The following is a 27303-nucleotide window of genomic DNA, read 5'->3' as shown; positions in this document are numbered from 1 at the left end:
CTTCATTGAATCCTCGATGCCAGTAAAGAACCTTTATTTTTAAGTCTGTGGTATGAGATAAAATCATACTTCATCTTATTTAGTTTTACATACATTCAGACACATTATTTAGTGTCATAAAAATTTAGAAATCCTAAAACACCCATTTTAACCTTTCATAGCGTTTTCTTATTGCTAATAATTTTTAGATCATTCAAGCTAAAAAAACAAACAAACCTATATTAGTTCTTGTTGGGAATGACTGGAAACTTTGGATAGATAAAGCTAGCATTTCGGTCTTACTCGATATCAAATCTTGCTTTGATATAATTATCACAAGGTCCTTATTCACCAAAGAGGAAACTGGGTTAGGTTTTCCAAGGACATTTTTTAAAGTTTAAATCAGGTGTGTCCAAACTGGGTCACTGTCCTGCAGAGTTTGGCTTCAACTTGCCTCAACACTCCTTCATGGAAGTTTCTAGTACGCCTATCGTAAGACCGTGATTATCTGGTTCAGGTGCGTTTAATTGGGGTTGGAGCTGAACTCTACAGGACAGTGGCCCTCCAAGAGCAGGTTTAAATCATATTTGATAAAAAGACGTTTGGATCGCTTTTGAAATCAGTTATCAAAAAGTAACCTACAACTTTTCCTACAACTGGACTTTAAAGACCACGACCCTTTTCATTATAAGTTATCATAGGATCAAAACTAGTTCTCTATTCTACACTCACAAAAAGGATTATTAGGAACATCTGTTCAATTTTTCATTAATGCAATTATCTAAATCGGCCAATCACATGGCAGTTGCTTCAATGCATTTAGGGGTGTGGTCCTGGTCAAGACAATCTCCTGAACTCCAAACTGAATGTCAGAATGGGAAAGAAAGGTGATTTAAGCAATTTTGAGCGTGGCATGGTTGTTGGTGCCAGACGGGCCGGTCTGAATATTTCACAATCTGCTCAGTTACTGGGATTTTCACACACAACAATTTCTAGGGTTTACAAAGAATGGTGTGAAAAGGGAAAAACATCCAGTACGCAGCAGTCCTGTGGGTGAAAATGCCTCGTTGATGCTATAGGTCAGAGGAGAATGGGCCGACTGATTCAAGCTGATAGAAGAGCAACTTTGACTGAAATAACCACTCGTTACAACCGAGGTATGCAGCAAAGCATTTGTGAAGCCACAACACGCACAACCTTGAGGTAGATGGGCTACAATAGCAGAAGACACCACCGGGTACCACTCATCTCCACTACAAATAGGAAAAGAGGCTACAATTTGCAAGAGCTCACCAAAATTGGACAGTTGAAGACTGGAAAAATGTTGCCTGGTCTAATGAGTCTCGATTTCTGTTGAGACATTAAGATGGTAGAGTCAGAATTTGGCGTAAACAGAATGAGAACATGGATCCATCATGCCTTGTTACCACTGTGCAGGCTGGTGGTATTGGTGTAATGGTGTGGGGGATGTTTTCTTGCCACACTTTAGGCCCCTTAGTGCCAATTGGGCATCGTTTAAATGCCACGGCCTACCTGAGCATTGTTTCTGACCATGTCCATCCCTTTATGGCCACCATGTACCCATCCTCTGATGGCTACTTCCAGCAGGATAATGCACCATGTCACAAAGTTCGAATCATTTCAAATTGGTTTCTTGAACATTACAATGAGATCACTGTACTAAAATGGCCCCCACAGTCACCAGATCTCAACCCAATAGAGCATCTTTGGGATGTGATTGAACGGGAGCTTCGTGCCCTGGATGTGCATCCCACAAATCTCAATCAACTGCAAGATCCTATCCTATCAATATGGGCCAACATTTCTAAAGAATGCTTTCAGCACCTTTAGAATTAAGGCAGTTCTGAAAACGTAAGGGGGTAAAACACAGTATTTGTATGGTGTTCCTAATAATCCTTTAGGTGAGAGTATATTACCATAAATATCTTAATCAGCTATGCGTTAAACATATTGCAATGGATTCCTCAAATTACAGATGAATCGGGACAATGCTAAAATAGCAGGCGACAAAATTTCTAAATTGTGGGCGTTTCACTTCAAAAATGTATCTATGTTATATTAATTCTAATGTACAGAATTGTGGTTATTAGATAATGTAATGGTGTAAAAAAGGCTCATGTTTGTGCATGTGCTTTTACGCTCACAACAAAGTATTTTCAGGTCAGAATTGAACTTAAACAGAGTTTTGAATCAGAACACTCTTTATTTTAAATTTACAAATTATGTTTTATTATTTTTATATGTAGTTCTACATTTTGGGTTTTCATTTGTGTAAAGAGGAAGAATAAACATTTTGAAAGTTGAGCCTAAACAGCACATAATTTATAACAACAAACTGACATATTATACAAAAATGTACATTCATATTATAACACACGAGTGTTTGTGTAGTTCATGGAGTTTGCACATGCACACACAGCTGGTCAAACTGAACTCTATTCAGAGTTAAAGTCTCTTTCAAGTTTATCTCTTGATCAATTCTATTTTATTTCTCTCTTAAACAGAGAGGGAATACAAACGCAGCCGCCTTCTTTCAGAAATCACTAGTAAGACCTCAGCGATCCATGCCACTGTCCTCCAGGCGTTGCCCTTGGAAACAAGCAACTCGTAAACGTTCACAAAACTCCAGCTCCTCCTGCAGGAAAAGAAAATTCAGTTGTCAGACATTCGAGTCATTATGAAGGATTTGCAACCTATTTTACTTTTAAAATGTAACTTTAAAAATAAAAACTGAAAATTCAATGAGAAAGGGGGAACAAAAGTAACTGACTGGCTAATAGTGTTACTTTAGTATTACTTATATACTATTATATATTATTTATTAATATTTTGAATTTGCTTTACCTTTTTCATATTTTTTAATTAGTATATAAATTAATAACTTTGTGCTTTTTCTAACTTTTATTAGTTTAGTTTATAATTCTGTTTAGCTTCGTTTTTATTTCAGTTTTAGTCATCTTAGTACTTTAGCCTCTGCCAAGTCAACATTTCTAATTTTCAATTAAGTTTTTTATCTAATATTCATAATTTAATTTAATTATTTTCAAATACCGAACACAGACTGGCTCATGATATTTGGCAAATGAAATGCTGTTTGCTATTATTGTATTATGTGAATGTTAATCTGCATTTAATTATTGTGTACGATTTTAACAAGGCTTCATTACCTACAAGGACAGACTAAAAACTATTTGATTATTGCTAAACATTATTTTCTCTATTATTTTACCTACCCATGTTGCTCATACCGATAAATGAGTGGACTATAAATGTGCTGTCAGCTAAGAAAGAAAGTAATTTCAGAGGCAATATAAGTTATTTAATATTGGTGAAGGATTACAAATCCATATTTTTATCTTTGGAAGAACATGCATCAACAAATCACACATAAAACAAGGAAAAAAGTAAAAAGGGTCCATTTTTATTACATCTGGACTTTAAAATATTTGATATAAAAGTGAATGACAAAGTACAGGAGAGATAAACAGAAAAAACAATATTTACGAGATGAGTGAATGAATTTACCTGGCTCTCCTCTTGTCCCCTTAGGTCCTGCACTCGCTGGTTGAGCAGTTCCTCCAAGCCCAGCGATGGATCTCTGCAATCACTCACACCCCGGGGAGAGTCCTCAACCAGACTACACACATACATGTTGCAAAAAAAGTGTCAGAACCCAAGCGTCAAACTCCAAAAGCTGATGTTCTTCCATAAGCATACTGAAGTTTCATTTTCATCATGCAATAAATGTTACTAACCAGCAGAGGGCACCAAGTACATGTTCATGGACAGAGGAATGAGGGGACCGAAGAACTGACACCAGCTGCTGAACCATCCCCATAGACAACACTGTATCTGAGACATTAAGAATCAATACATAAAACACTCGTACAAACTAGATTCGAGTCTAGATGCTCGAACATTCAGATTCAGCACTACCTTTGTGTTCTGGATGACTGGACAGAAGGTTGAGGAGTAGGAAAGCAGATTTAGTTCTCAGTTTCTCACTGTCTGACTGCATCCCCCTCATCAGCACTGAAAAACCATCATGTGACAGGAAGTCCCGCAGACCTACATCCTGTTCCCGGACTAAACCTGGGAAAGAAAAGATTTGAGGATGCTTAATTCCAGAGACAGTGTGTGGAGGAGACTTGCCACTAAATGAATGGAGGCCTTTCACTTAAAAAGATCCAATGTTGGGTCACTAACCAAAAATAACCGTAGTCATATAGACTAAATATAATAAAATAAATATGCTGATTAGGGCTGTACAATTTGGGAATAAAATGCGATATAAAATGTGATTTTAGTGCTTGTTTGTAGGGATGCACAATTCGGCCAAAATTCTGAGACTAAATCAATAAATAAATATTATACTACTAAATAAAAATATTAAACAAAATAAGAAACATTACTATGGCAATCCTTCACTGTATAGTAAAAAATAATAATGATAATAATAATAATTTTCTTTTGCAATGGTAATCATACAATACTTTGTAATATCTTCATTTTCAAATTTTAAACTATCAAGCATTTATTTTTAAACGTTTTTGTTGACAACGGTCGGTTGGGAAGATGATTTGCACTTTTTCCCAAATTCATCGACTCAAACTCAGAGCAAATGCAGAGATAGAGATTCTGTAGAGCTTTACTCATTTACTAACAAGTGTGTGAATCATTTCATATTTGATTATTAGTTAATATCAGAAAAAAAAAACATTCAGACTGACTTGATGCTATCATAGATAGAGTTTGTGTAGAGCTATTTCATATTTTAATGCAAATTCTCACGAAAGTGTGATTTATGCGTATGTGTGGTTTCAGGTGTTACAACATTTCTCCCTAGATTTAAAATAAATTAAAGTCTAAGTGTTATTGGTGAATCATTTCACACAAATGTATGCGTATGCACCCAATACTCAATATAAAATCTCGGACAATATCAATCCAGACATTTCTTTTATGTGCAACTATACTCACAGGACACCGCGTAGAGTGCTTTAACTCTAACTGTGCTGTTTGCGTCGTGATCTGTGAGCTGCAGGAGTGTCAGTAGCGCCCCCTGGTTGAGCAGGTAGAACTGCACCTCGGGCATATTCTGGGCACAGCTGGCGATGAGCTGAGCTGCTCTCCAGCGGATGCCCGCCTCTGAGTGACAGAGACACCGGGACATACACAAATCCAGACCGCCCAGCTTCATCAGATCTACAAAACACACAGTGAAGGGATGCATGCGTTACGTGCTAAAAAGAAGACGACAAGAAAGTCTGAAAAGCAAACACACACACACACACACACACACACACACACCTCTCGCATTGTCAAGGTTCTCACAGAGCTCAGAAAGCATTTCCAGGGCTTCCTCTCGCTCATCCTCCTCTTCCTCCTCTTCCTCCTCCTCTCCCTCCCTGCGTTCATCTCTATTCAGCACGTCCAAACACTGTTTCATCTGCTCCACCTCATCCATCTGTCCTTTACACACTTCTGCTAGAGCCCCTCTCAGAAACTCCAACCTCTAGAAAGAGAGAGAATGTGGTTTACTTATAGGTGACTGTAGATTAAACTGGGATCTTTTAATAAACAAATAAAATAAACATCAACATTACAGACCAGACATATAAATAACGGTCAGGACAAATTTCAGAGATTGCATGCTCACCTCTTGAGTCATGGGTTCTGGTGGAGCCGGACCGTCCGAAGCAGAACCGGCCTCCACTGCCATCTGAAGCACACCTTGCAAATTACGGGGGTGTTGCCTGTTACCCCTGCCTTCTGCCATCTAAGGAGATAAAGACACATCACATGATATTAGGGATTCAAAATCTTTCTGCCAATTAGCAAATACTTTTTAAACTTGGCAAATAAATTAAATGTTCGGGCAACTTTACTAAAATTTGTCAAAAACTTTGTAAAGACAAATGAGATGCACAAAATAATTTTGGTTGATTTTTATGGGAACTTCTAGTCATATTGAGAATAATGTTATTTTTCTTTTTTGACATTTATATCTTTTATTTCACTTGCAGAGAGATAATATACTTTTGATATTTTTTCTTTCATATAGAGATACTGTATGTTCACTTCAGATAATATACTTTGTCAAGTCACCTTAATTTATATAGCGCTTTTTACAATACAGATTGTATCAAAGCAGCTTGACAGTGATGAAATGAAAATAATACAACAAAGTTTGTTTCTAGAAGAAAATTGCGTCATCATCCACCTTGAGTAAGGCAGATCAATAATATTGTTGAATATTAAATGTCCCCAACTAAGCAAGCCAAAACTCAAGACAACAGTGGCCAGGAACCAAAATCCATCAGGTGACAGAATGGAGAAAAAAAAACCTTGGGAGAAACCAGGCTCAGTTTGGAGACATTTATGCATTATATTTTGCTTAAAGATGTACAGGTGCTGGTCATATAATTAGAATATCATCAAAAAGGTGATGTATTTCAGTAATTACATTTAAAAAGTGAAATTTGGATATTATATTCATTCATTACACACAGACTGATATATTTCAAATGTTTATTTCATTTAATTGTGATGATTAATTAAAACTGACAACTAATGAAAATCCCAAATTCAGTATTATCACAGATACTACATTTTGTGGCATATTTATTACTTACATGTATATTATCACATAATATATTTTATGAGATTTATTTATTAGGCTATATTACACTTAGATATTATCACATCAAAGATAATATTTGTATGGCATTTACTATTACAATCATAGATATTATCACAGATCATATATTTTGTGACATTTATTTCTGATATTTCCTTACAGATGTATTATCACAGATACTACATTTTTGTGACATTTAACGTTATATATTTATTTTGTTTCACTTACAGATATATCACTTATAATATTTTATGACATGTATTTTATATGTCCCTTACAGTTACAGATAAGTTATAGCAGATACAATATTTTTGACATATTTGACAGATATACTGTCAGACTCAAAGATAAGGAACAGCCAAATACAACGAAAAAGAATCACGTTGTACTTAAGATACAAAATGTAAACACGAGTAAATCAACTCGGGCCTACCTTTGGAAATGCTGTGTGCCAAAGTTTAGAAGTAGACGTTGTAAGGATGAGTGTAAAGAGGTTTCGCAGCAGTATTAATAATAATGTGCGTGATCTCCGCGCAGAAATTATAAAGACACCATCGCTCATCCAGAAGCTTCCAGATGCTGCCGCACATTCACGGCGCGTGCAGCAGAACCCGTCGACGCGCGATGACGTCAAGAACCTTACCGTAATGATTTTGATCATCATTGTAGTTGAATCTCAATCAGCAAAGGGATTTAATAAATAATAATTAGCATAATTAAAAACATTGTATACCCTACAATTATATTAGCATCATTTTAGCAATTCAAATTATATTACATTGTATTTTATTATAATATTACTACGCACATAATTTATACATAGCTATATTATATAATTATATTTGTTACTAGCGGGTTTTTTTTACAGTCTTTTTTACGGTCTATTTTTCTGCTGTTTATCTTATGTTTATAACAGTGGTAGCTAGTGTCATATATATCATATGATGATGTCTATGGCTAGTGTTAGCAACAGTCTCAATCTCATTGTAATATGGTCGCTTAATATCCAATTCCATATTTTATAACTGTTACGGTAAAGTAAAGACGCGTGTTGATAGCGTATGTGTATTTCTCCGCGCACGCGCTTTTGTCAGTGTCCGCAAAATGGCTGCGCTCGTGAGCGTCCGCGCGTGCCTCTCCGGTAAGTTACAAAAGCTGTGTATTTTTCTTTTCGCGTGCCATTGACATTGTGTTTATGCTACGAGTGTTTTGCGTGCGATATGTAGCACATATATATGTGTATATATGTGAGAGTGGATATGACAGTGATTGTGAATTGAGAAAGGATGCTCGTGCGTTCCGTAAGCAAGGTCAAGTTCCTCAGCCTGTGCCTTACAACATCGAGAGAGAGCAACAGTAGTGACATTAATGCATAAGATTGTTTATGCATACGTTATTGAGATCTGTCCTGTATAAAGATTAGACATCTGGGAAATAGATTAGGCCTGTTTCAGTCTCAGATACTTTTGACAGCTGTGCCAAGAGACTGAGACTTTGAGGCATTGAACTTTTTAAATGGTTGTTTTGTGTTGTTTTATGAGCCATGCTTTTATTTGGCATAGTTGTTGAAGTAAAGCTTAGACAAACATCTAAACCATAAGCCACTGTAAATCATGCAACTGAATACAATTTTACATGACATTATGCTAATTTTCTCTCCTGTTTTCCAGCCCTTCAGTTGACCTCCCCGAGTTTACTGCACAGCTCCTATAAACTGGTAAGTTTTCACGTTCAAAATATTTGTAACTTTATGCAATATAGGCCTGTTTTCACAAACAGGATCAGGCCTTAGTTCAATTAGGACATTTAAGTATCTTTTATAAATGTGCCTTAGAAAAAAGCATTACTGGTGTGCATCTTGAGACAAAAAAATGGCACTTACATATATTAAGATATGCCAGTGCAAGTTACTTTCAGTTTAAACCAGTCAAAAATGCATTTTAGTCTGGGACTAGTTAAGCTTTGTCTGTGAAACCGGGGGATACTATTTAGAGAGTAAAATAATTATTTGTGATTATCATAGGATTATCGTCATATGCATTAATGATTTTATTTTATTGTGTTCTGTCAGCTTGCAGTTCCTCTAAGTCGAAGGAATTTCGCAGCAGAAGCGAAGAAGGTTTACTCTCGTAGTAAACCCCATTTGAACATCGGGACTATCGGTCATGTAGACCACGGCAAAACCACACTGACCGCCGCCATTACCAAAGGTATGTTGTCGACTTGTTTTTATTTCTTACTATTCAAAAAGCAGTGTGCTGACTGTATTGTGTTCATGTCTTTGTGTCAGTCCTTGCTGAAGCCGGTGGTGCAAGTTATAAGACGTATGAGGATATTGACAATGCTCCAGAAGAGAAGGCTCGAGGAATCACCATAAACGCCTCGCATGTGGAATACACCACCGCCAACAGACACTACGCTCACACAGACTGCCCCGGTCATGCCGACTACGTCAAGGTATTGCACACAGATAGCATAGCATCTGTCTGTCTGTCACTATGAGTTTTTTTCTGATATAAATTAAAACTCTTATTCAACAAGGACGCATTAAATAAATCAAAAGTGAATGTAAGGACATTTATAATGTTACATAAGATTTCAAGTAAATGCTTTTCTTTTGAACTTAATATTAATTAAAGAATCCTGAGAAAAAATGCATCACAGTTTCCTCAAAAATATAAACGGCACAACTGTTTTCAACATTAATTATAATCTGAAATGTTTCTTGAGCATTAATCATCATATTTGAATGATTTCTGAAGGATCATGTGACACTGAAGAATGGAGTAATGATGCTGAAAATTCAGCTTTGATCACAGGAATAAATTACATTTTACAATATATTCACATAGAAGACACTTATTTTAAATTGTAATAATATTTAAAAATGTGTCATTAATTAATTCTAATTATTATTAATAACATTTTCAAAATTGTTCTGTTTCTACTGTATGTTTAATCAAATAAATGCAGTCTTTGTGAACATTCAAAAACAACTAAATCTAACCGGTAGTATAATAAATAGTAAAATCTAATTGGCCCAACGGTAGTGTATATGATTTGTCATCTTTATTAATGCATGCACATCTCTCTGCCCGAAGAACATGATCACTGGCACGTCTCAGATGGACGGCTGCATCTTAGTGGTGGCGGCGACCGACGGTCAGATGCCCCAGACGCGCGAGCACCTCCTGCTGGCACGGCAGATCGGCGTGGAGCACGTGGTGGTGTTCGTGAACAAGGCCGATGCAGTGGAGGACAAAGAGATGCTGGACCTGGTGGAGCTGGAGATCAGAGAGCTGCTCACCGAGTTCGGCTACGATGGCGAAAATACACCGGTGGTTATTGGATCGGCACTCTGTGCGCTGGAGGTAAGGGTGGAGGGTTGGAGATGAACTGATTAAAAGTCAGGGTGAAATGGAAGTTGCGATTCGGTTTTTTTTCTTCCCTATTGTGAAGTGTATATATGAGTGAAACAGCTTCTCGAACAAGAGTAAAGTTAGGGCGGGACTTGATTTTGTCCATGTGGAATTGATTGGATGGTTGTGGTTTGCTATTGGTGGATTTCATGTTGAGTGGCAGGTTGATCCCACCCTCATACCAGGAAACACATCATCAGAGAAGAGATGCAAGAGGGAGGGGCAAGTGATTTTGAATAAAGATTACGAGACACATGAATTAAAAAAATATGCACAGATAAATCAGTTATAATAAATACTGCAATATTCCATTAAAATTGTTTTTTTTATTCCTGGGTGACTTTAAATATGAATTCTCATAAACTAATATATAAATTAGGGATGCACGATATGTGGGCTACTGTATCTGTATCAGCCATTATATGTTAATTTTCAATGTTATCGGCATAAGAAAATTTGTCAAATTTAATTCTTTAGCGCTTTTGACAATACACATCGTTTCTAAGCAGCGTTACAGAAAATGCATGTGTCTACATTACAATTTAGAGTTATCAGAGTTACCTAGAGATCGGCACGGTGTTATTTCAGTCAGGCTAATAGCTGGTATGATTTGCATTGGGAGCTGATCTTATGGAAAGTGCCCCATGCCAATCTCTAGGTATGGTGAAGGGTGTGTGATGATGTGGGGATATTTTAATTCCAAAGGCCAGGGGAACTTTATCAGGATGCATATTATCCTGGATCCATGAAATAACTGTGTGTGTGCATACATACCAACAACACGTGCTGAAATGAAGAAACTGGGATTTTATAAATTGTTTTGAATCACAAGTGGCTCCTAAATTTCACGACTTTGCTTCTGTTATGATTGTGTGTGTTTAGAACAAGCAGCCGGAGCTGGGTATCGACTCCATTATGAAGCTTTTGGACGTGGTAGATACATTTATTCCTTTGCCAAAGAGAGATCTGGATAAGCCATTCCTGCTGCCCATAGAGGCAGTCTATTCTATTCCAGGTGCGTGTTATGAAAGTCTTCTTATTGTAGTGCTGCTGATATAGTATCTATACTCTGTATGATTTGTTATGTGCTTTTCTGCTTTGGGTAAAAGCATCTCCAAAATTAATAAATAATAGTTTTTGTTGTTGTTTATTTTCATATCCAGCATGATTTTGTCAGAGTATTTCTGCCTGTGATTCTCAGAAGTATGTACTGTATCTGTGTGCAGGTCGTGGTACTGTGGTCACTGGCACGCTAGAGCGAGGAGTGATCAAGAAAGGAGATGAATGTGAATTTCTCGGACACAGTCGTTCCTTTAAATCCGTCATCACTGGTGAGAAGTTACTTTTTATCCTGCTCATTGCACAAACATGCACGTCATCTCCATAGGCAGTTCGTCAATGTACAAATATGGTTAAAGCATTTAGAATGGATCTTGCATTGAACATAATTAATGTCTCTGTGTTGTGCTGCAAAAATAACACCATTTGGTGCTTAAATGTGATTATTGGAGAAAGTATTAGCACAATAGTATCAGATAATAGTATAATAGTATCTAAATCTGAAAGCATAACATTTTTATTTATTATGGCAAGCTAATAGGAAACACAAAAATTATTTTTCTGTATTAATCTATATAAATCCAGTGTTGATATTGTTAACTAAAAATAATTTTTAATTGTAATTAATAATTAATAATTGTTAACAAATTAATTGAAATAAAGCATAAGTAATATATACAATAGTGACCAAAAGTGATGTATGGCCTGAGGAAAAACAACACCTACAGGATTTATTCAAATATTATAAAAAATGTGTTAAAGATTTTGTAAGCATATTGCATAGTTGTGCTGTGCCAGTCAATTGTTTTATTTGTGGTGATAACGCAATGAAACATGTCAAGTCATACAAAGAAAATATGAACATGCAAAAACAAGAAAGAACAAAAAAAAAGAATAACTGATTTTGCTGTAGTCAGTGTATGCTTTTCCAATGCAATTTTTTGCATAGTAAAATAAAGCCTGTAGCTGTTTGGTTTTTTTCAAAAAAATTCTAAAACATAACTAAAATATTATGTGTGTGTGTGTGTGTATAATAAATTACTAATACTTCAAAATTAAAACCAAAAATGTAAATATTAAAAGCTAACTCGAATATTAATAAATGGTGTATAAATAATATTAAAACTTTTTTTGAAATTATGTTAAATGTTTAATTTGTTACCTCAGGTGTTGTGCGTTTTAAAATATAATGGTAAAAAACAAATAACAGATGAAAAACGTGGAAATGTTGCCTTGGCAAGTGACTGAAATAAAATTAAGTTAAGTTTGAAGTGCTAAAATTGCAACAAAAAAAAATTTAATAATAAAGCTGAATACTTTCTGAATTCTAAAAGATAATTCTAAATATGAATAAATAATACTACGTTATTGTAAATGTTTAACGTGTTGCTTCAGTTATCATCCATCCATCCATCCACACACACACACATACACACTAGGGCTGTCAAAATTGCTCAAAAATGACGTTCAAATATTACCTCTAAAAAAAACACACATATATTCGAACTATTCGAATATCTGGTTGCGCATTTTTTCAATGACGCACATTACGTCAATAACAGGTCAAATTAATACAGAGACATAACTACTTGTATAGGTAGTTTATTTAAATTTAAACATATTTAACAATGTATTACCTACACAAAAACAAGTAAAACAACTAATGTCAAAGACCGCAGACCTCACTCTCGCTCTCGCTCGCTCGTTCATTTGGGTGCACATTTTCGAGATGTGACCTCATGTTGCTAGTGGTCGAATGGTATGCTAACTGCATCTTACATAGCTTGCATAGCTGCTACAACTTTATCTTGCGGCATCCACAATTTTACCATCCACCGACCAAAATCCGAAGCACTTCCAGACATGGCTTTTTAGATTTTGGGGGGTAAAATCACTTTCTCTGCTGCGGTCGAGTTGGGCACTGCACTTTCTGCCATCTTCCATGTAGGTCAACTTTCAGCAGTGACGCTGTGCCAGTGCGACTCAGCTGTGACCTGTTCCTGATCCCTCAGGCAGAGCACGCGCGCCTCCGCTATTTTTTTCTTTCCGCTTTTTTTTTCACGTTCGAATATTCATTTTCACCTTCGAATTTCTGTTTTTTAAAACTATTCGAATATATATTCGAATTTATATTCGAATGTACACACATACATACACACAAACATACATTCACATACATACATTATATATATATATATATATATATATATATATATATATATATATATTTCTTTTAGGGTCCAAATGTGTCATTACACAGAAATGAATCTCCAGCTCTGCTTCTCTCAGGTATCGAGATGTTCCATCAGTCCCTGGACCGGGCAGAGGCGGGCGATAACATGGGCGCTCTGGTTCGTGGTCTGAAGAGAGAGGATGTCAGGAGAGGCATGGTGATGATCAAACCTGGATCCATCCAGCCTCACCAGAAGGTCAAAGCTCAGGTGTGTGAATCTGACAACATTAAACCTCAGTTCAGCACTTCCTGTCCTGCTACACCAACCAATTAAACTGTGCGTGTGCAGGTCTACATTCTGAGCAAGGAGGAGGGCGGCAGGCACAAGCCGTTCTGCACAAACTTCATGCCTATCATGTTCTCTCACACCTGGGACATGGCCTGTCTAGTAGAGCTGCTTCCCGGGAAGGTTCGTTTCACCTGTAGAAATACTGAATATCAGCACTAGTTCTTGTTAAAGCGTTTGCTCTGAATTGGTTGTTTTCTCCGTCTCTCGTTTGGTAGGAGATGGTGATGCCTGGCGAGGACACGTCTATAATCCTGGCCCTCCGACAGCCCATGGCTATTAACAAAGGCCAAAGGTTCACGCTCCGAGACGGCAACCAAACCATCGGCACGGGCCTGGTCACAGATATCCTCCCCATGACAGAGAACGACAAATACAACTGGGGCTGAGAGACCATATGAAAGAGGGAAACTCTTTGAGAATTTGGTGTATGAAGCCTTTGTGGACTGAAGTTCTAGAAATTGCTCTGGAATTGAATTACGGCCCTGTTTATTGCAAAATCAAATGTTTGCTAAGGAGAATGACTACGTTCTTATTGATAATGTCTTCGCAAGCCCTTAAAATATGCGCCCACCAATTTTCTACATGAAGAAAAAAAGTAAATTATTGCTAGGATGAGCAATCAAACATTGTCATGGAATAATTTGTGTCTGAAACATGCTCTGCTTTTATTATCCTCTGTTCCATCTGAGCAGTTCACAAGGAGAAAAACAGTTAGTTCGTGAAAGTTTCCTCATTTAAATTAGACACGGCTCTTGTCTCTTTCCGATCATCTGTCTAAAAAAATTTGGCTAATGTAATAAAATGTATTCAACAGACCTGTAGACTCAGCTTTGTGTCTGTTTTGCATTTAACCACCTTTCAACAATATATAAAAAAAACGTAATAAGCCAAAAAATGTACAGTGAAGTTTCAGTGTACATAATGTACATATATTTTAAGCTGGTATCATCAGACCTGTGTGTTAACGGTTGATGCGGCAATTAGTGGATGAATGTTTTTGAGTGTTATGTTTAATTGAATGCATTTTAGTTTGATGGTGGGTGATTATTCGTGTTAAAGGAGTTATGCAAAAACTTACGGGTCTGTTTTTAAATTTAGTGTTTTGACTGTTAACCTAGATGCTCAAAGTAACGTGGTCATATTTCATCTTAAAATCAAGAGATCAATTAAAAAAAATGCTTAAAGAAAATAAAGCTTTTTTGCATCATGTCATGACTTTAGTTCATGACAAATTGCTGCAATTCAATTTTTAGCATAAATTCAGTAAAAATAAATGCTAGCTTGATGTAATTGTAGTAATTAAATAATTACTTAAAATAATCAAAAAACAAATTTCCAAGTTAAAAAGCTATTGAGAATTGAAGAAGGAGGGTTTGAGTGTGCTTCATTGTCATGAAACTGTTGTAACTTTCTTTTTTCTTTTTTGATTGACATGATCAGGACATTTCTTGATTTTTTTTAAAAAAAATTGAGATTTGCAACTTTTTTTCTTTTTTTGATTTTTGTTTGACATTTGACAGGACATTTCTTGTATTATTTTTTGTGAGATTTAATTGACATATGACCAGGACATTTCTTTAAAATGTTTTTGTGAGATCTGCAACTTTTTTTCTTTTTTTTTTATTGACATATGACCAGGACATTTCTTGAATTTTTTTGTGAGATTTGCAACTTTTTTTGATTGAGGTATGACCAAGATATTTCTTTACAGTGTACGATTTACTCTAGAAGCTCAAGCTATAAACATCTCTGAAAACAATCTAGATTTTTCTGAGTACTTTGAATACAAAAGCAGTTTGAACAGAATCTCTTTAAGGTCTTCAGAAGACATCAAATATCATCCACAACCGTCTAAAATTCTGTAATGTGACATTTTGAGTGAAATATAAAATAACTGGGACTTCAGGATTTGATTGGATAATAGAAATGTAGACTAAGATATTTTTGGTTTGTGTGTCTTTGGTTGATAATAGAAACGTTTTCATTTGTTAATATTAGTTAACTACATTAGTTAATATGAACCACAGTGAAAATGCATTTATTCAGTAATACATTATTAAAATCAAAAGTTGCATCTGTTAATATTATATAATGGACCTGAGCTGACATGAACTAACAATGAACAGTGAACTAACGTAAATGTATTACTCGTTAGCTAATTCATTAACCGGTGTTAACTAATTGTGTTGTGTTGATGAATTGTGCACAAGACCAATAAAGTAAACAGTCAGATTTTATTTCAAGGTTGTTTTTGATAAGTACTTATGTTTACAAACTTGTAAAAGTAATAATTAGCTACTAGTCATCCTGTAGTTGCTCTCTTAAATTTTAATCATAGGGAAAAGAAACCTCTCTGTTTCACTTCTCTCAATCTCTCAATTCAATTTCTCCTATCGTCAGACTTTATCGTTGGTTGTCCATTCCTCTCTCATTCCCCCTGTCTTCCACCATCCATCTCTTTCTAGATCGGGACTGGGATTCCGTGCATCTGTTCATATGAATCTGAAACAAGCGTTTACACAAGAATTCAATCGGATGTAAAGAGACAAGTATGTCTTTAACACACACACACACTCACCGTCCTCTGTGTCATGGGATGCTGTGAAGTCTGAGTTGTTGTATATACAGTCTGATTCGGCCATGATTTCATACGACTCTGGAAGGAGTGAACGAGACTGTTTTTTAAATGTCATATATCACATGGCCATACAAACACATAATGAAACACTTACCAGTGTCTGTGTGGTCGAGAGCGAGATCTTGTTTCCCATCTTCGTCTGGATTGATGTAGTCTATGACAGAGTTTACAGCACATTATCAATTAATTTGTCACTTACAAATAAAGGTTCTTCATTGGTTCCATAAAGAACCTTTAACATCCATGGAACTTTTCCATTGCACAAAAGTGCCATTATAGAGGGAAAATGTTCTTTAGATTTTTCTTTTAAGAACTGTTGACTGAAAGGTTCTTTGGGGAACCAAAAATGGTTCAGCATTAACTGTGAAAACCCCCTTTTATTTTTAAGACGGTATCAGATCCATGACACACATTTGTGTGTGTGTTTGATCCCTCACCCTCATCTTCAGTCGCATACTGAAGTTTCTGTGTTCGTTTTCGGGGTTGAGCATACAAACATCCCTCCATGTTTTCATACGACTCTCCATCTGTAGAGAAGAAGAGTGTGTCACGTCCTTCACCATAGAACTCCAGCCATTAAAAACTTCATCTATTGTGATGCTTTAATAAGCAGACACAACTTTGGAATATATTTGGATAAAATGTATTTAGTAATATTAATTGGGGGAAAATAATTTCAGCTAAGTATAAATTAAAATTTCGATTTTTCTGCACCCTAAGATTCCAGATTTTCAAATAGTTGTATCTCGGCCAAATATTGTCCTATCCTAACAAACCATACATCACTGGAAAGCTTATTTTCAGCCTTTCAGATGGTGTATAAATCGCAATTTCAAAAAAATGACCCATATGACGGGTTTTGTCATCCAGGGTCACAAATGAGAAATGTTGCCTTTGCAACTATCTGAACTAAAACTAAAATGAAAACAAATTAAACCTAAATAGTAATATTACAAAATAAATAAATAAAAATGAAAAACGCACAAATCCAAATGACAAAAAATCTAAAATAAAAATATTCATTAAAACTATAATAGAGCACTGGTTGTATATGCCTTTTGCAATTTCCATATTTGCACTTGTAACCACACTATGGAAAACTCCACCACTGTACTGAATGTAATATTTTATTATATAACTTTGAATGTAATCTTTAATATTCTAACGTGAAAAAGATGCCCAACGTGTCTGTATCACGCTACATGGGTTTTTGCACGATTGGAACTTAATATTCAGCAATATTATTGATTTGACTATATTGGATGAGAGCTCAACTGGCGCTGGACGATGACATCAGAGCTGCTTTACAGCTGAATTGAACTGATTTCATAATTGGTTAACTTTACACAGTCATTGAACTAAAATGAACACAGAACAAAATCTGTATAGTATAAAGCGCTGTATAAATAAAGGTGACTTGACTCGGAACACTATATAGAGCAATACAGAACCAGAAGTAGGCTATTTCTTTCACTCTCTCTCTCTCTCTCTCTCTCTCTCTCTCTCTCTCTCTCTCTCTCTCTCTCTCTCTCTCTCTCTCTCTCTCTCTCGAAATATAGTCTTTATATCATGACTATATATGTTTATATTGTAAGTATGCGTGTGTAAAATCAAGAATCATATCCTCACCAGTGTCTGTCAAATTACTGGGCGGTTGTAGGGTGTTCTGACGTTCCTCTAGCCCCGCCCCTTCCTCTTCCCCAATTGCATCAGGTTCAAGATAATCTAAAACCAACAACCATTAAATTGCAGAATAAAATCCCGTCACATAATTACTGCTGGCCAGGATATACAGTACCTGCATCTGCAGTCACATAAGATGTGACTTTGTCTTGATTGCTGTAAATAGCTGCATCTACATTCTCATAGGACTGCGTCTCATCTGTCGAAACCAACAACAAAATATTGAATGTATTTTTCTGGATTTGTTTTATTAGCAGTGCAATTATTAGCAGTGTTTTACCCTTCTTGTTGTTTTCAGCGCTCTCCATGCACTTCACAGAGCGCCTGTGACAACACACATTCAAAAACATGAAACAGCCTTCTTAGCACGAGACTTCTTTAATCTGACATGTGTCCAGTGTTTCAAATGTTTCAAATGAAGGACGTGATTTGATTTTATTAGAAAGTAATTGAATGTCCGTATATGACAGGTGTATAGAGAGGAGGGCTTGGTGATGTCGAGCTGGTTCAGAAAATGTTTTAATAAAAAATAAAATGATTAAGACCATGAACGAGTATTAAAACCCTCTGGTGCTCTCTGGTCATTTTTGACCGAAACATTTTACGTTTTTTTGATAGAATTTTTTACTTCATCGGAATGGTACAAAACTTGGTAAAGGTTTTGGCATTTGTTATGTGAACACACACCAAAAATCATGGACATGATTCGAAAAGGCTATAAAAAAATTGGCTACTGTTCAGTGAATTACAAATGAATGGGAAGCGGATTTCATCTAGTGGAAATGTTTGGTACTGCGCCCAAACAAAATCAGGCTACTGAAAGCTCATTTTTTGAGATATCAACCTCAAATTTGGAACAAAACTTGTTTAGATTTATGGCTTTGATGTTCTCGTAGTTTTAAAGTAAAACATGTTTTGGAAAAATTATTATTTCATATACATTTTTTTTTCTTGGTTGCATTTTTCAATAGCCTAATAAACGTACACTTCTATAACTATAATAAATTCACTTTTTTACACGTCAGCAATAATCTGCTAAGTGCCTTCTTAAAAAGAGACCAAACTCAAGTCTGTGCTCTAAAGCATTCAATATTTACGACAGTTTAAGTTTAAGTGGTCAATGCTCAAAACATAAGTAATAAATAGATTATAACTACAGCATAAATATAATTTAGTACCATAAAATCCCCTTAAAATTCAAAATATAAAAAAAACATTAACAAACTAAAATATATTAATTTCATTGAAGTGAAAAAAGGTGGTTATTTTTGACCGCCACGCGAGGAGCACCAGAGGGTTTTGATTTTTTTTTTAAAATAATACTGCCAATTGGGCAACTATTGTCCCAATAGGATATATATAGAGTAAAAAAGAAAACAAAATGAGTATTGGAAAAGGCAAATACATCACCCATAAGTAGTATAAGTGGCAACGTGTCCATTTGTGTGTGTCCTCTGCTCTGTAGGTGCTGCATAAAGAAATAATTATCATTAAGGACCATCATAAATCTATGAACTATAATGCAATATATAATTTGTTAACATGAAGCTGTTGAGAATTTTTCTGTGTCGGTGTGTGTATTTTTTGGCACAGTGTTATTGATTTTTTTTTCTATTTTAGTATTATCTATAGTTTTTTTTATTAGTATTTTTATTCATATTTATTTTTACTAATAGGCCTTTTGAATAAGATTTTATTTTAATATTTTCAATTTTTTTTTATTTTAATTTTTAATTCGTTTTATTTTTGTTTTGTCCTTTTCTCATTTTTATAAGCCTAATTTTATTTTATTTTTTTTAAATATGACTGTTTTTACTACTGTTATTACTATTTTTGTTTCGGTTTCAGTTCTTCAATGGTACTGTTACAGTAAAATAGTGTAAAAAAAGAGAGCTGCAAATGAACAGTACGTTACTGGGAACCACAGCTGCCAATAACTTGCTGTTATTTTACAGCAAAATTTTTTACAGTTGTGAGTATAACAGCATAAACATGGTTAATGAGGGCACTTCCTGTGTCTGTGTGTGTGTGTGTGTGTGTGTGTGTATGTGTGTGTGTGTGTGTGTGTGTGTGTGTGTGTGTGTGTGTGTGTGTGTGTGTGTGTGTGTGTGTGTGTGTGTGTGTGTGTGTGTGTGTGTGTGTGTGTGTGTTTTCACAACACTTGCCATTCCTGCGTCGTTGTGTTTTGCAGGTGTAGGCGAACAGAACGATCCCAATTAAAAAGGCTGATGCAGGAACTGTGTAGAGCAGCCAGTCAGGCCGAGATGCTAAACACAACACAACACACACACACACACACACATAAATTATTAACTGATTCAGCATAGGATTTATTATGACATAATGCTGCATAAAAACGTACCTGTGTTATGTGAGTTGTTTTTGACTGGCTTGAGATCAGGTTTGCTGTGAGATGCACCATCAAACACGGTTGTGTTAACTTTTGTGTAGCCTGTGGACATGATGAAATTGTCTTTCTTTCGAGCTGAAAGTTCACTTCATCATGCTGCTTTAGAAACCATCTTACTACACTCTTAAAAATAAAGGTTCCAAAATAGGGGTTTCACAGTGATGCCATAGAAGAATCATTTTTGGTTCCACAAAAAATCTTTCAGTGAACAGTTCCTAAAAAAATTTTTTTTTCATACTCTTAAAGGGTTAGTTCACCCAAAAATGAAAATGATGTCATTAATGACTCACCCTCATGTCGCTCCAAGCCCGTATGACCTCCGTTCATCTTCTGAACACAGTTTAAGATATTTTAGATTTAGTCCGAGAGCTTTCTGTCCCTCCATTGAAAATGTATGAACGGTATACTGTCCTTGTCCACAAAGGAAATAAAGACATCATCAAAGTAGTCCATGTGACATCAGTGGGTTAGTTAGAATGTTTTGAAGCATCGGAAATACATTTTGGTCCAAAAAATAACAAAAACTACGACTTTATTCAGCATTGTATTGTCTTCCGGTTCTGTTGGGGATCCGCGTTCAGTGACGCTGCTGACGTAAGACGCTGCTGACGTGTGTCTGGTGCGCCCGAGCTTCGTTTACAGTCTGAGGGAGACGCACGCTGCAAACAATCTTCACAAATATGTCTAAGGATTTCCACACAGAGGAAGACTTGCATTTTTTTGCCCAGCCATATTTATTTTAATCCGAATACACGGACGCACCAGATACACGTCAGCAGCGTCTTACATCATCAGCGTCACTGCGGACTCATGAACGCGGATCCCCAACAGAACCGGAAGACAATACAATGCTGAATAAAGTCGTAGTTTTTGTTATTTTTGGACCAAAATGTATTTCCGATGCTTCAAAATATTCTAACTAACCCACTGATGTCACATGGACTACTTTGATGATGTCTTTATTTCCTTTCTGGACAAGGACAGTATACCGTTCATAAATTTTCAATGGAGGGACAAAAAGCTCTCGGACTAAATCTAAAATATCTTAAACTGTGTTCTGAAGATGAACGGAGGTCTTACGGGCTTGGAGCGACATGAGGGTGAGTCATTAATGACATCATTTTCATTTTTGGGTGAACTAACCCTTTAAAAGGAAAGGTTATTTATTGGCATTGATGGTTTCGTGAATAACCTAAAACGAATAAATTGGAACACAAACAGATTAAAAGGGGCCTATTATGCACTTTTTTTACAAAATGTAGTATTAGTCTCAGTCCCCAGAATGTGTCTGTGAAGTTTCTGCAGAATAAATAAATATGAATTATACCATGTTGTAATTGGCCATTATTGAGAGGAAGCTGTTTTCGTGCATGTGTCTTTAAATGCAAAAGAGCTGCTGCTCCCCGCCCCTTTGATGTGCCTTTACAGCTCCTGCCTCGGATACTCTGCCAAAAACTAAGGCCCAGTCCCAATTCGCCTACTTATACTACAACCTAAAAGTATATACTCTTTTTGTGAAGAAAATTACATACTTTTGAGTGTGTAGCAAAAGAGTAGGCAAGCTTTGGGACATACTATCATCACGTAAAGGACAGATCTGTTGCGTGCATCCTGTCACCGTAAACTGCCCTGTCAATCATCTTGTCACAGTTAAAATCCTCCATTCAATCTAATTTGATTTCCTACTGTTTCGGAGAGCACGTTCATCTGCCAGTCGTGGGTCTTTCATGTGGAGACTCTCATCATGTGTTTGCAATTTGAATATAATGATGCATTTAAAAGGTAATGGCTAAACGCATCTTTACAAAAGTTCACAATGCTGCTGCAGATGCAATATAATGTAGACATCGTTGAATAAATACATTTTCGTCAGGTTAGATACTGATAATTAATCACTCAAACCCCTGTATCTAAACCTCTTTACATAACCGCCGGACTCGCGCGTCCTCCATGACTGTAGTTTTTTTTTAACACTTTTCACTCGTATTTGTAGTTCTAACCGAATCCTCGTCCAACGCGCGATGGGTTGTGGGCAATATTAGCTGTTAGAGTGTGCATCGATCTGCACTTCGGACACTGACCGGAAATAGAACACCATCCGGGTATCTTTGGAACACTCATTTCAACATACTACGAGTTGGGACGTACTAATTCTATTTTCGAATACTATTTAGGATGGATAGTATGCCAATTGGGACTGGGTCTAAATTATTATAATGTCTATCGCGGCCATACTCACGTAACATTGCAGTTCTTCATGAAAGTTGGGGGCTTAAACTGCCTTTGACTTATATTTGACTGTCAAATATACACAAGGTTGTCAGTTATGTTCAAGTGAGTTTCTGTTTTCAATGACTTTTAGTTTGTTATGTTCCGTTAGTGTCTGTTTCCATGGACTTTTAGTTTGTTATTTTCAGTCACATGTGTTCCTTTGTTCAGTTTCTCGCCACTCTTTAGTCTTTAGTTTAGATGGAGATTAATTTAATCTGCACAGGTGTTAATCATCATTACCCTCATTTGCTTTGTATTTAAGTTGCAGTCTTGTCAGTTTAGGTCCTATAAAGGTCAATTCTGCATAACAGGCCCCTTTTAACATCCATGGAATCTTTCCATCCCACAAAAGGTTCTACATAGTGGAAAATGGTTATTTATATTATTAAAATAATCTTCACACTAAGAAAAACAAGTTGTTCTTTTAAGCACTTTTAAAAACTGTTCTTTACATGTGTTTACAGTCTAAAAATTGTTCTTTCGTATCATTATTGAAATAATCAGGATGGAAGACTCCACTGAAAAGAATACATGACTTCTGCACAATCGTGGATTTATTTTGCTTGGTTTGACAAGGGGAAGCAGCAGCATCTTTTAGATTAGCTTCATTTATGTGACACCTTCAGACTTTCAGCCTTACTCTTTTTCTCTTCAAACACACTCACAGAGAGATCCCAAGGGAGGGACTGCTTGTTTTCTCACCAGCTGCCTTCACACGTTTCCTTTCTTTAACAGTTTGAAGCTTTATTTTCACCGAAGTGATGCTTACTCTGCTAAACTATCAAACATGCACCAAAACACCATCAAGCGCTGGAGATTACGTTTCAGTGTTTCTTTAACAGTGTTGTTCGACAAAAACAGCGAGTCCGTCTGACATTTTTCTTTTAAATGAGCATTTTTATGTACACAATTACATTGCTTTGATTCACATATGCTGCATATTTAAATGCATTATTATAAACTACTGTAAAATATGCCACTTTTTCTCTTATCAAACAATATAAGGTTTGGCAGAAAAATATCAGAACTTTATTAACTTTACTTTTACTAACCTTCAGTTATGGTCTTGTTTGCTGCATTCATCCTGAAACATCAGAAAGCAAATATGAGTGTGAACACAAAGATGGGTGAGTGAAAACTGACAATGAAAGAGAAGAGGTGAAAACAGATGTGGCGGAAGAGCAGGAAGAAAGAGACAGAATAACATCAAATGTAAAAAAAAAGGAGAAGTGAGAGAATGAACATGTCGTAAATACAAATCTATCACTGACACATAAGTGTTTTCACAAATAAACTTTCACTTATATAAGCATTTAAATGCATATATATTTTATTTTTTATTTTTTTTATTTAAGAAGTCTCTTATGCCTGCATTTATTTGGTAAAAAATACAGAAGAAATCACAAAATTGTGAAATATTATTAAAATTTTAAATAACTGTGTTCTATGGGAGAATATAGTAAAATGTAATTTATTCCTCTGATCAAAGCTGAATTTTCGGCATCATTACTCCAGTCTTCAGTGTCACATGATCCTTCAGAAATCATTCTAATATGATGATTTGATACTCAGTTATTATCAATGTTTGAAACAGTTGTGCTGCTTAATATTTTTTCATACCATGTGAAATCATAACCTTTTTTCAGGATTCATTGATGAATAAAAAGTAAAAAAGAACAGCATTTCTTCAAAATAGAAATCTTTTGTAACAATATACACTACTGTTCAAAAGTTTGGGGTCAGTATTTATTTTATTTTTCTTTCTTTTAAAGAGATTAGTACTTTCAAAGCAAATATGCGTTAAATTAATAAAAAGTGATAGTAAAGATTTTAATTGTTAGAAAAGATTTATATGTTGAATAAATGCTCTTCTTTTTATTCATCAGTAAATCCTGAAAAAAATATCACAGGTGGCAAAAAATATATAAAGCATATCAAATCAGCATATTAAAATGATTTCTGAAGGAATTTTTTATTATTATCAAATGTAGCAATAACAATACAAATACACAATATTGGCACTTTTATTGTCTTTTTTTTTTCTTTCATCATCAAACATTTTCTTCACATGCTCACAGATAAATATAATTTAAAACAGCATGCCCAAAGTATGCACAATCACAAATGTGTTTCCATTAAAGTCCACCTTGTCGAAGTTAAATGGCTGGTGGGTGACAAGAACAGGTCAGATTCATATTCACCCTAAAATCAAAAGTAAGGAATACGAATTAATGTTCTGCTAAACCATTTTAGGATCATTAAAATGGTCAAACTGTGTCTTCAGCTTCAGCACGCGCAGCCGCACTGTGAAATCACCGGGTAGTGCGCGCGGATCCACGCGCACCGCTTGAGCGCGCGAGAGCCCTGCTGGCAGTGCCACCGGAGGAGCGTGACGCTCACGGACTGCACCGGTTTACAAAACATCCCCTCCGGTAAAGAGCACGAGCGCTCGGTCGAGCACTGTCCTTCTTTGACGTATCTCGGCCAGAAACGCACGCCCAGATCTTTCCACATGGACAGCACCGGGCACTGCGTGTACGACCACAACCACCGGCGAACCCTGCGCTCCGTTTTCGGTGCTGTTTTAAGACCATTGAAATCCAGCTGCTGAAATTCACGTGGAACCGGTCCGGCGAGACTGATTTCGTCCTCTCGCGTGATTTCGGACCCGTTACCTCGCGTTGATGGACCGGTCGAAGAGAAAACGGGGTCAAAACTGCTGCCGAGTTTCCGCCGCAGCAGCCGAGGGGTTAAATCCCTCTCGCCCGGTTCCAGCGCCGGGTCAGGGTCCTCGTGCAGGTTCGGTACCGGCAGGTGTTCGCTAGGGGACGGGCGCACGCGCAACTGAAGCTGAGATTGCGCGAAGTAAAAGGTGACGGACACGCAGAGCACGAGCGCAGGAGACGCCTTCATTTTCATTTCTGTCAAGAAAAAGTTTTGTCCGATTTACTGAAATGCTGAAATTAAGTTTAACAAAAAACAACTTACGATCATTAGTTCATGGATCGCGGTTCTTGGTGGTTACAAATAGCTTGTGAAGAACAACTCATTTAAAACCGTATGCCTCTTAGGCTACTCTTCACTGGCAGGTGAACCTAATTAACTGTTTAGAGACTTAAAGGGAGACTATGAAGGCTACTCGTCTTTGATAGCTGAAGCCTGCTGAATGGAGCTTTTCTTTGGAGACGCCAGACGCGTCATGAGCGGCGCGCTACCGCGCTTGTGTCGCCCCGCGGGTTTAGATGAACGTGTCACCCGTTACAATGACACCCCCCCCCCCCCCCCCTTTAATATTTTTAATGTGATTTTGACATTTTCATTAGGCTGTTTTTTATGTTATTTATTTATTTATTTTTATTCTTATTCCAGTTTAATTTTTATTTCAGTTTTGGTGTAGCCTAGTTTTTAGTTTTTATTTATTTCCAATTTTATTTATTTACAACGGTTCCAGGAGGTTAATTAAGTGTTTTGTAAGAAAAATAGTTCATATTTACAACTTTATTAACTTTAATCACAGGCTTCCAGCAACGGCATGCAGAGGTCACTCTTCCTCCGGAAATTGCGCACGGCTGTTACCATTAAATATGGATATTAATCTTACAAAAACGCATGGCTTGGAAGGACTTTATTAACCCCCTGGTGTCCTATGAATTACTTTTTTGATGGATGCATGAACTTTTATTTTTTGGCTATAAAAAACAAGGTACATTCACCTCCATTATAAAGCTAGGAAGAGCCAGTATTTTTTCATAACACTCCCATTGTGTTCGTCTGAAAATAAGAAAGTCTACACCTATAGAATGGCTTTAGTATGAGTACATCATGGGATAATTTTCATTTTTGGGTGAATTATCCCTTTAACATTTTTGTTACTATAAATGTTGTAAGAATATGTTGCATGTTGTTATGCATTAACTAATGTTATCTTATCAAATGATACCATTTTTTTCTTTTTTTAGTTAAAGATAAAAACCTGCAACTCTTCATAAGCTGTTGGTTGATGCTCGACAATGAGCAGAGAATGACGTAAATTCAGGTTAATTAATTACACAGATTTCCAGGCTCATTGAAGCACATTTATAGTTTGCTATTGATGTTAAACAGGCCTGACACACACATACCTTAGATTCCCTGTAATCTTGACCATGAGATACTAAAAAGTTTGAATGTAGACCATCTACGTGACAGCGATTGTGATGCACGGCCTTCAAGTTGACTCTTTGTCACACATTGAATGAATGACGCATTTTATCACTTTAAATTAATCAATTAGCTCACTGCTCAACCTCTGACCTATAACGAACACTGAGTTTATGCCTGAAGGATCTACGTCAGTGACACCCCCTTAAAACATCAACTCACACACACAATAAACACAGTATGCACAATCACACACCTCACCCACGCTTTTTAATAAATCTAATCATCAGGTCAAGCATGCCAAGCCAGCCTTCAGTGAGGTGACTCTTGATCTTCTAGACAGACGAAGACAACACACACATGCATAATTACAGTATATGAATACAAATATATATGGAAAAGCCCATAACCAATGCTAAGAGAGAGATCATAATGTACTGACTTCTAAGGATTTTAATATATGATCATCTCTTTACTCTCAAAATGAATTTGATTTTAAAGGATAATAGTAATTTAGGAAA

The 27303-nt window shown here is 36.2% G+C and overlaps 4 protein-coding genes across 4 annotated transcripts; 1 reads left to right on the top strand and 3 right to left on the bottom strand.

Moving 5' to 3' along the window:
- Window positions 1–2183: 2183 nt before the first annotated feature.
- Window positions 2184–7267, bottom strand: hspbp1 (HSPA (heat shock 70kDa) binding protein, cytoplasmic cochaperone 1). The gene is made up of 8 exons (XM_077213620.1): window positions 7074–7267; window positions 5660–5779; window positions 5311–5515; window positions 4981–5205; window positions 3937–4092; window positions 3756–3852; window positions 3526–3637; window positions 2184–2635 (listed from the first exon to the last, which is right to left on the bottom strand). Exons 1-8 carry the CDS (start codon window positions 7200–7202, stop codon window positions 2555–2557), a joined length of 1125 nt encoding a protein of 374 aa, XP_077069735.1. The 5' UTR covers window positions 7203–7267; the 3' UTR covers window positions 2184–2554.
- Window positions 7268–7695: 428 nt separating this feature from the next.
- tufm (Tu translation elongation factor, mitochondrial) lies at window positions 7696–14455 on the top strand. The gene is made up of 10 exons (XM_077213608.1): window positions 7696–7781; window positions 8311–8357; window positions 8712–8850; window positions 8931–9097; window positions 9742–10011; window positions 10942–11074; window positions 11286–11390; window positions 13408–13559; window positions 13641–13760; window positions 13856–14455. The coding sequence occupies exons 1-10, from the start codon at window positions 7745–7747 to the stop codon at window positions 14024–14026; spliced, it is 1341 nt and encodes a 446-aa protein (XP_077069723.1). The 5' UTR covers window positions 7696–7744; the 3' UTR covers window positions 14027–14455.
- A 1405-nt stretch (window positions 14456–15860) lies between these two features.
- LOC143722292 (uncharacterized) lies at window positions 15861–23821 on the bottom strand. Its single transcript, XM_077213614.1, has 11 exons — window positions 23695–23821; window positions 20324–20413; window positions 20127–20228; window positions 19372–19429; window positions 18242–18285; window positions 18077–18160; window positions 17908–18003; window positions 16716–16805; window positions 16373–16432; window positions 16219–16296; window positions 15861–16142 (listed from the first exon to the last, which is right to left on the bottom strand). The coding sequence occupies exons 1-11, from the start codon at window positions 23723–23725 to the stop codon at window positions 16102–16104; spliced, it is 774 nt and encodes a 257-aa protein (XP_077069729.1). The 5' UTR covers window positions 23726–23821; the 3' UTR covers window positions 15861–16101.
- An 870-nt stretch (window positions 23822–24691) lies between these two features.
- nog5 (noggin 5) lies at window positions 24692–25796 on the bottom strand. The gene is made up of 2 exons (XM_077213878.1): window positions 25738–25796; window positions 24692–25599 (listed from the first exon to the last, which is right to left on the bottom strand). Exon 2 carries the CDS (start codon window positions 25559–25561, stop codon window positions 24929–24931), a length of 633 nt encoding a protein of 210 aa, XP_077069993.1. The 5' UTR covers window positions 25562–25599; window positions 25738–25796; the 3' UTR covers window positions 24692–24928.
- Between the last annotated feature and the right edge of the window lie 1507 nt (window positions 25797–27303).

Source organism: Siphateles boraxobius, unplaced genomic scaffold (genome assembly GCF_051911475.1).
Source record: "Siphateles boraxobius isolate OS27281-9 unplaced genomic scaffold, OSU_SipBor_1 66, whole genome shotgun sequence".
Classification (NCBI taxonomy): domain Eukaryota; kingdom Metazoa; phylum Chordata; class Actinopteri; order Cypriniformes; family Leuciscidae; genus Siphateles; species Siphateles boraxobius.
This window is presented reverse-complemented; position numbering and strand designations above follow the sequence as displayed.